The sequence below is a fragment of the Manacus vitellinus genome, unplaced genomic scaffold, assembly GCF_001715985.3.
Source record: "Manacus vitellinus isolate BGI_N305 unplaced genomic scaffold, ASM171598v3 scaffold_77_pilon, whole genome shotgun sequence".
In the NCBI taxonomy this organism is placed as follows: Eukaryota; Metazoa; Chordata; class Aves; order Passeriformes; family Pipridae; genus Manacus; species Manacus vitellinus.
The window spans coordinates 1,610,641-1,620,704 of record NW_021940802.1 but is presented as its reverse complement, the minus strand read 5'-3'; the positions used below and the strand labels follow the sequence as shown (position 1 = coordinate 1,620,704).

General features: G+C 42.9%; 1 protein-coding gene across 1 annotated transcript in view; it reads right to left on the bottom strand.

Moving 5' to 3' along the window:
- PHF2 (PHD finger protein 2) overlaps positions 1 to 10,064 on the bottom strand; it is a 39,954-nt gene that overhangs the window by 16,141 nt on the left and 13,749 nt on the right. Inside the window, exons 5-11 of the mRNA XM_029964658.1 lie at positions 9,108 to 9,249; positions 5,879 to 6,065; positions 5,168 to 5,330; positions 3,782 to 3,869; positions 3,128 to 3,234; positions 2,034 to 2,125; positions 957 to 1,046 (exon numbers count right to left, since the gene is read on the bottom strand). Coding sequence (XP_029820518.1) covers positions 957 to 1,046; positions 2,034 to 2,125; positions 3,128 to 3,234; positions 3,782 to 3,869; positions 5,168 to 5,330; positions 5,879 to 6,065; positions 9,108 to 9,249 — 869 coding nt within the window. The remainder of the gene's footprint in view (positions 1 to 956; positions 1,047 to 2,033; positions 2,126 to 3,127; positions 3,235 to 3,781; positions 3,870 to 5,167; positions 5,331 to 5,878; positions 6,066 to 9,107; positions 9,250 to 10,064) is intronic.

Genomic DNA, 10,064 nt, shown 5'->3' with positions numbered 1-10,064 from the left:
ATGTAGGTCCATCAGGTGGGACGGTTAAATGGACTGTCCACACAAACAGATGGATGAAAGGAACACTCTTCTGCTTAAAATGCTGATCAGCTTGAGCACAAACACTTTCCACTTAACTCTGATACGATAAATGTAGCAGAATCACATTTCATGCCCCCTGGGGAAAATTAGCAGTAAAATAGCTGCCCAATTAAAATTAACACTGACTAATTAAAAAGAAATTATTTTCTGCTTAACTTGCCGTTCTGACAATCAGCAAACTTAAACACTACATCAAAGAGGATCAAAGGACATGACAGATTTCAGTTTTGAGGTCTTTGGGTGTCGTTTAGAAAGGGGGTGGAATGTAACACAATGTCTTCTCAAAGGAACTGAACCAGCTACTGTCACCTTGGGGGATATGGTACCACACTCAGTGGATGATCCTCCCATGCAACCTCCTTTACTGGGGGGTTTTTGGGGTTGTTGGGTTTTTTTGGGCAGTGTTATAATTATTATCTCATTTGCTATAGCTACTCTGCCCCAAGAGCAAGGTTTCCCACTGGGACAAGGCACAGGATCATAGTTCCAAGCTCAGCCAATGTCATGGACAAGAGTGTTAAGCACAAGAAAAAGCAGATGTTACATGGAGAGCGTGGTCATGAAGATGGCAACAGTGTTCTTTGAGTTCTATCCTGTTTTGAGGGGAGAAGAAGCTAAAGTGAAACAGAAAATAAGGCTGGAGAGGGGAGTGTGGCCAGTCCAGCCAGGACCAGGTGGAGGAGAAAGGGTGCAGGACAGGCAGACACAGCATAAAGCTGAGGAAAAGCAAAGAAGAGCCCAGAACATGAAAAGTCAGCCACAGACAAGAGTCCTGAGCAGAGTTCTTTTAATGGAGAGAAAGGGAAACATTTATTTAAATACATCCATTTTTCAGCCTAGACATATATAGTTAATATTATGAAAACAGCACAAACCTCACTTAATCTTATTTCTTTGGCAAGGTCCTTGATGAGTTGTGCTGGTTTGAAGTTTTCTGGTAGTTCATCTTCATGCTCTGCTAAAGCCTAAAACACAACAAAGCCAGACTGCTGTTTCTGTGTGTGTTTTTTTCAAAAATAGAAAAAAAACCCTCTTGAAGTGACTCAACCAAATTTTTCCTATGTGCTGAAATCAATCTTGACTGCATTAGACATTCAAATAAGGAAAAAATATACTTTTTTCCCCTTCTAGATGTTATTGTAACAAGTTGTCCTGAGAGAACAACAAAGTCAATCATCTTTTTTCAGATATTACTGCTTTTTCACAGCTGCAGCATCATTTTGCTCACCCTCTTACATGAGATTCTGAGAGAAATTCCTTTTCTACATTCACCAAGACACACTGTCTCAGGCTGGTGTCCTCAGTGAGTACAGGCAGGTTCTGTGTCAGCAGAGGGTTCTGGGGGCTCTGGGAGCACTGACATCCTCTGCACTCTCATGTGTGTTACCACAGTCAAAGTCCAACTTTGGCCAATTCCCCTGTCCATGTTTAGTGATGGAACAGGCTATCTCCTGCAGCTGAGTCCCCCAAAATTTAGGAGCCACACAAACAAGAATAACACTTCTGAAATAGCTGTAGCAGGAAATTGAGGCTTCAAATCCCCTTAAGCCTTGTCTCCAAGCAGTGTGTATTCCCTGGCTGGATCGAGGTGCTGGGTTTGCAGGAACTGGGCACCTTGTGCCCACAGAAGAGCAGGTGTTGTTCCAGCCCTCACTGCACAAACCCTCTGTTGAGCTGCTGTGGCACAGGGAGATGCTTGGAATCAAGGAGAACATTCATTCACTGTCCCTTTGGCAACTTTTTTAGAACTCTGGTGGTACCACTTTTCCTGCCCACTCCTCGTGTGGCACCATGACATCCCAGCTAGCACCTGCCTTCCCGTTCTCCCTGTTCCTTCTCTTTGGCATCTTGGAATTGGATGTTTTGCTCTGGAGATGTTATTTGTTCTAGCATTTCCTCTCTGCCCCAGCAACTAACAAACACCCAATATTAACCCAGGCTGCTTCTCCTACCTGTTTTTTAGTCCATGACCTGAAAGCACCGTTGAGAATCTTTGCTCCTTGGAGTAGATGAGCAGGAGGTTGCTGTCCAGCTTTATGCAAACCTAAGCAGAGGAAAAACCCAATGTCATTCAACAACTGGCAGTTTACAGGAAGTCTTTAATTTGGAGAAGTTTAACTGGAAAAGTTAAAGTTAACTCTTGGAGAGCTGGTCCCCACAATTCAATCCCTATTGTAACTTGATGGTAATAAGGAGTATATTTACTGTGTCACAGATCCAGCTCAGCCTTCCTACACTGTGCTCCTGTCAGCTCTGTCTACACCAGCAATCCTTTGGCTCCTTTCTCGGTCCCATACTCATCCCTAACTTCTAGGGCCACTCATCCAGGCTGTGGGAATAAAAAGGCACCATCAGTGGCTCTTTGATTCTGACTGAATTCTGAAAAGCAGCCTGTGGATTAATTAGACAAATTTTCCTCTTTATAGAAGGATCTGATGGATATCTCTGGACACGTCCTATAGTAAGAGAAATAGAGGCAAAGAGCAAAGCAAGCCCGAATCTGTAAAGAACATTTACACATGGATGTTTGGATCAACTCTGCAGGAATCAAATTTGAAAGAGCTGGAACTTCACAGAAAACTTGGCTTTAATTCCCAATGCTCCTGCTGGCCACATGCCTCATGCTCCTGTGGCCCTGTGTCCATGAGACCTGCCCATACCTTCAACCAGGATCAGCAGGATGAAGGGAGAAAGGAGGGCTCACAGAGCCCATAGCTCATTCAGTTAAAACAGGGAATGAATCCAGACTCACAGGCAACTCAAAATAAAATAACAGCATTATTTTATAAAGCAGAATAAACCTTCTCATAGGCACAAGTAAGAGGAACAGCTCAGGTCTTTCCCAGAGCCCATGGCAGGATGTTCAGGGGTGAGCTGGACCAGAGCAGCACGTTCTGCTGGTATGTTCAAAGTAGTTTTCAAACATTAACAAGACCAGTTTTGGCCACCTGTTCATCCTTTATGTGGACATCACCATATATGAGGGGTAACTGTTCTCAGACCCCAAAGCTGAGCCATCGAGGCAGGCAAGGAAATGCAGTTTTACCTTTGAATTTCTCTAGTAGATGCCTCCCCATGTACCAACACGCTGTTTCAAAGTTTGGAAACTGGGTCAGACTGACAATTTTCAACCGTCTTTCTACTTCATATGCCCTGCAAGACAAAGCCACAGGAACTTAGAGCATCACAGGGCACGAGTGTGTCACAAAAGCCCCAGGGTCACTTTGCAGCCTCTTTGTGCTGCTGCCATGTAGTCTGGCATCAGGCCAAAAGCAGAATATAACAACAGCACCACTAAAAAAACAAGGTGATACAGATGTATGATAGTTTTATTGCATTATTTGCCCAGAATCAATAAAGAACTACTTGTACTGTCTTGCACCGAGCAAAGAGTCCAGCTGAGTGGGTGGGGGCTTATCCAGCACTGAATGGTAGGTGCCAGGGTAAAACTCCTGGCAGTTTGTAGCAGTTCTTCCTTCAGGACATGGCCACACCAACCCAGGCCCCTCACATATCCTCCTGTGCATTGTGCAACAGGCGTAAGGGCAGCTGAGAACAACTCAGCGTGAGAGAACGTGGTCAGAGGGCACAGAGGGGGGTACACCACCCAAAACTGCCCAACAGAGCTACACCAGCCTTACTGCCAATGATTTATTATTACTGAGCCTCTACACAACTTCAGATTTTAATGCCAGATTACCTCATCTGCATTTCAACGCTTAGACTGTGTAGAAAATGTCCTGCAAAGGCCAGGCAGTCTACAGGTGTTAGAGTTGCATAAATCCAACCTAAAAGAGAAAGACAAGAGTCCTCAGGATAAAAACTGGAACGGCAGTAGTACAGACTTTAATCACAACATGATGTTTATACTTTACTGAGCAGCCTCCTCCCTAGGTACCAGTACAGCTCTCCAGTCCACCCCAGAACCACACACTCCTTGAACAAGTGGCCCCTTGTTTATTTTGCTGCATAATGGCAGCTGCTTTCCCATCTCCATGAAAACCTGTGACACGTACTTTTATCACAGTGTCAGAACCAGGTGTTTTCCAAACATGTATTTTCATACAAAAATCTACTCCAGTTAGGGAATCTCTATAAATTGCTCTGTGTTTGTTCCACCATCTGCTCCACAGATGGTGATGAGAGAAACACCTACTTTCCACTTCTTACACTCGAGGTAAAATTCAAGTGTGTAAACATTCTGTGCAAGAATATACTCACACAGAGAAAAATGTCACTACTGTCTGCTGCCTCCTGAGCACTGGTACCAGTTACTGCCACTGCCTGCTCTCAGACTGTGGCTCGAGGAGGGCTCTGCATCATTTACATGCACGTAGAGGGAGAGAAGATCCCTGTCCCAAAGAGATTACAGTTTCAGCAGGTAACAGGGAGGGCTGGAAACAGCAATGCAAATGAGGAAATTGTTGTTCAATAGTTAGAAGAAGGTGAGGGAGAAGGGCTGGAGCACAACTGTGTTCACTTCAAACCCTGCACTGTTTTGTGATCAACTCCCTGTCCTTATAGAGATCCTCCCAGGAACCAAGAAAAACGAAATCCACTATCCCTAATACCCAAAGAAAGCCTGAGTCTATTAAATAACCCACAAAAATCTGTAACACCGAGGTCTTTGGCCTAGTGTGCAGCCATAAGGGCACGCTCACACTCATGCAGGTACCTGCATTTCCTGAGTGTCTCAGGGGATTAATGTCTGTGACAAGGATTTTGTGTCATGGTCAGAATAGAAATTCATTAAACATAAATTCTGTGTTAGGTGTCAGAAAGCACCAATGTCATGGTGGATACAGAAGGAGAATTCAGGAGTTACTGCAACCCAGCTAGACCACGGGTGGAACACTCTGCCTACTAGTGGTATGTAAAAAAGGCTGCTAAAATTTTAATAGAAAGCAGGAAAAGGTCTGATTTTTTCTTTTTTGACTGTTATGCTTGTAAGCACATGAAATCAAACTTCTATTGAGAATTAGACTTTAGACTTTGTCAGAGAAAGCTGTCAAATCCCACCCCTCTGGCATTTTGGATGTGCTCCTCTGAACAGAGGAGGGAAGCCCACCTGCCCCAGCCTGCTCACCTGATGGGATGAAGAGTGTCTGGCCTTGTTTAACGGTGCATTTGTAACATTTATCCACTTGGTCTGCAAAAAACATCTCACTGTGGTTTGCTGCTGACTGCCAGCGTTCATACAGAGAAATATTTGCAGGGGCTGGTTTGATGAGATAAAATATCTTTTCTCCCTGAATTAGAAAATATAAAATTAGCAATGAGTAGCCAAACCAAACAACACTGCAGTGGCACGGACACACACACACTCCAATATTTATCTAGATGTACAGATAACATTGTCTATTTTAGCCCTGTTTAAATAAAATTAACTAGTGAGCTTTGTACAGAGGGGCTGAAATAATTAAAGCACCAGCTGACCACATCTGCTCAGATTTGTGGGAGTGATGTTTACAGCACCAGGTTCCATCACCGTGCAAAAGCAGGACGTGGTACCTTTAAGGCCTTGGGTGATGTATGTGCAGAAGGCACTAAACAAATATTAAAATTCTAATAGAGTGAAAATACACAGAGGATTTGGATTTCCATGCTCCAAGTGCTTCCTCACTCGGGAGATCCAGTACTGCTGGGAGCGAACCCACTTACAGCAGATAAGGCTCAGATACAACAGAGCCATGGAGAAATAAACCTGAGAGCTGAATTTCAAGAGAATTTCATGCTGGTTCTTTGTGTGTAAAACTTAGTTGGTTACAAGATCCACCTGACACCCAGGAGCCCTCACCTTGAGCACGTGGTACCAGGCAGAGGCTCCTCCAGAGTCTATGTGGAAGTCGGTGTAACTGTCCTTCACACAGATCAGGCAGTACTTGGTCACTTTGGGTTTAGCCAGCAGAGCATCATCAGGCCAATAGTTTTCCACCCAGGACAGCTTCTTTACAATGTCAGGAGGCTCTACAAAACTGGACATCCTTACAGAGAGAACGGAGAACAGACAGGCAGCTTTTTAAAACAGAGCTCAAGGACCCCGGTACGACGAGAGGCGAGTGTGACAATACTTGCATGGCAAACTGAAGCAGCTCCTCTTGTGGCAGTGGAACTGCTCTTCATTCAGAAAATTTGGGAAAACTGTTTACAGACAGAGATTTAAGGTTTTTTTAAGTATCATGACTTAACAATAATCCTTTGCCTTCTTTCAGCAGCATCGTCTCTGATCAAATATATGCTGTTTGCATTTCTCCAGCCCCTGCCTCTTGCTATGCAGGCTCAGGTATCACCAGATCTGCTATCACAGTCACCTTCCCAGCCCCCTTCTGAAGAGAAAGTGAAACGTGTGCACTTTGACATAAATCATCTGGTAAACCTTAAAAACTTGAAAGTTAAGCTTAATATTAATAATCCAAATAACAACAACATTAATGCTTATGGATAAATAAGTCTTGTTCTGATGCTGAAAATCAGTGATCTTATTTAGATTGACTAAATTACATTAAAAGCTCAGAAGGAGGAAAATGCCTAATTTGGGTTGATAACGTGAATATATTTAAAAGATAACATATATATTTCTATAATTTCTATAATTTCTACAAATAAATCTATTTATTTACACTAAGCATATACTCGCATATGTATCTAAAATTTATACAAATTATCTTCATTTACATTGAACATATGTTCATACTCTATTTATTTATTTATATAATTCATATACTATGTGACAAATATCATACACTATAATCATAGCTAAGACAATGCAGTGGCATGATAACCAGGTATTAGGTGTTTCATCCCAGAATGTGCTAAATTTTAGATTTATATAGTCCAAAATTTGGGCTAATAGTTGTGGGAGGGGGAGATTCACTGCTGGATCATGTCAGTAAGGATATTTCCACTTCAAACCCAAACTAAATGCTCCCACATGTCATTTGTGCTCAGTGTCAAACCCTGATGACAACAGCTCCATTTCCATGGCAGGGTAGATGGAGCAGTGCATTCAATTAAACTGTCACTGTCTATGCTAAGAAATAAAATATTTGCTATTAATGTCTAAATTAGCAGTGTATGAGCGACAGCTCCAGCAGTCCTTCAGGACAAAAGACATCCTGTTATTTGAGGATAATGGCAGAAAGTTGAAAAAAATCTCTGCTGAAGATCCTGGTGATCTCTGAAGCCTGTAATGAGTAGAGCTGCTCTCTGCAGCAATGGGTGTGCACCACTAAATCCCAACTACACAGCTCAGGGGAATAGCTGGAAAAATGAGCTTGTCATTATCCACCAGCCTTCTTTTTCAAGTCTTCTCACTGAAACAGATTGCTCCCCAAAACAACCATTCTTCATTTTTCTGTTGGCATTCCTCATCATCTGTGTAGTGTGCTTGTATGTAAAGGGATCTTCTCCTTCTCTGGTGCTTCCCTTCTGGAAGCATCAGCTACCCCAAAAGGACTACAGGACCTGTAAAACTCGCAGCTGTTTGACATCCAGTACTTTACAGATGCACCTGCCCACTCCTGGGATGAAGGTGCTGAGCACAGCGACGGAGAGCCCCGAGCAGGGACCTCAACTCTCAGGCACTGACACCAGCTAATGGTCACAGAATCACAGAATCATGGAAGGGTTTGGGTTGGAAAGAACCTTAAAGATCATCTCATTCCCATTTAGTCCATGGGCAGGGATACCTTCCACTATACCAGGTTGCTCCAAGCCTCGTCCAACCTGAAATTAGACACTTCCAGGGATGGGGCAGCCACAGCTTCTCTGGGCAACCTGTGCCAGGGCCTCCCCACCCTCAGAGGGAGGAATTTCTTCCCAATATCTAATCTAGGTGATCTGCACCATGACCCCCAACCTGCCCTCGGGCAGTCAGCACCACCCTGACTCTGAGCTGCTGTCAGGCAGATCACAGGTTATCTGGCCAAAGCACTGAAACCAGAACTATAACCCATGCTGTAGCATTACAAAGATATAACAAAATTTCAAAGTTACTATCCTTAAAGGACACCCAGTGACATGTAACACTACACCTAAAGCCACACTTCATCTACTTACCCCCTCTCTGCTACTCTGCATGGAAGATTTTAGTAAGCAATGCATGATGCACTCACACCTAGTGGGATGCTCACTGCTGTACAGCACACTTGAAGAAAGAATGTGCCAAGGAGATCAAGATCACCTTAAGCTGGAGAAGGTGTTGCCTTACATCCATCAGGGTTCCCATCTCACCAGAAAAACAGCACAGAATATTAAAAATTAAGGCCCCTTGTGTCTGTGTTCTCCCACAGAGAGCATTATCACACCTCTGTGGTCACCCTGTCCTTCTTGCTTTGGTCTTAATGGTGTTTATCACATTGCACCCAAGTACCTAAGATCATACTTGGAACAGAGGACATCATCCTCCCCCACTTGGACAAGGCAGAGAATTCCCTCCTGGAGCATCAAGTTATGTCTGAGCAAACAGCTGCACTGGATGAACTGTGCCTGTACTACTGGAGCTGAAATAAAGCTGGAAGGTGCCCAAATGTCCTGTTGTGACACATGGCTGCTGATGACACATGAATGCTGGTGACACAGGGCTGAGCTGCCATCACTGGTACCCTTCTCACAGAGCAAAGAGCACCTTCATTCTGTGCTGTGCCTCCACTGGCTGTGTATGGATGATGCAGGGGAGAGCTGGAGCAACCAGAAGCTTCTATCCCAAGGTTAAAGAGCAATCCCTAACAAGGGAAGCACTGGGGACACTGATCAAACTTGCCCCGCTGAACCTTGCCACGTATCCCAGACATAGCATGGGATTCAGGAATTTTAAATCAGAACTGATACATAATTCCATATAAGTAATACAATTACTTATAAGTAATTGTAATATAATTATAAAGACAAAAATAATATATACAACCATATTATTATATAGAAACATGTTATGTATAAACAGACATGTATTTTATATAAATATACATATAAATTGAACATAAATTACAAATAAATCTCTAGTAATTACAGGCAGGCTGAACCCTTACCTGGTGTCAGAGAACTCCAGGTTGATGACATTAAGGACTCTTTTCCTGTTTGTGCTGTAATAGTAATCCACAAATTCCTTGAGCTTCATCTTGCAGTCCTTCTGCTTGGTGACATCAGTGACATCAACACTCCGCTCCGGGCCTGCACATGAATCCAATGAAAGAGAGAGGTTGATGGGCAGCCCACCTTGTCCCATTTTCTATGCTGGGGGGTGAGTTAATATGTCCAAAACCATCCCAATCTCCTGATTTTCTGATCTTTTCAGCCCTTGTACCCTCCCTGTTGTTTATGTATGCACCCACATAGACATACACTCATGAAAGACATGAAATATCCATAAAACTTTTGTAGTCATGTCCCTGACAAAATTATTTCTGTAGCTTCTATCTTTAAAGGATTAACATGATTTTGGATATATTAATTTCATTATGGATTTTATTTGCTGAGTGAAATTTAAATGCAAATACCCTTGTATCGTTGGAGCAAGCCCTCCCCACCATGTTATAAAGGTCCTGTGATTGCAGACAGGGTGTAACACTATACTACTACAAGTATTACTATCACAATACTGTACAAGTGCAATATCTTCACCAACTGACTTTCCAGAATTCCAAATTCTTTTATGCTCTATTTTAAATTTTTCCTTACAAAACCTATAAATCAACGAGGAGTTCCCTTTTCTTACCATGGTATTTCAGGCATACCACTAAAAAAAATTGACCTTTTGTTATTTTACCCAAAATTACACATCAAAAACCCATCCCCTCTGCATCAGAGTACAGGGATGATCTACTAGTCCTTACACATTTCCTCTGACAGACCTTGTGGGACACAAATCTCTGATGTTAATACTAACAGCATCAGTTAATCAGTGGATTTTACACTGGGCAAAAAGAGAACACACAGAGAAAGGCAGAGCTTTATAAAGACATTCAGAGCTTTTTAAAGACATTAGG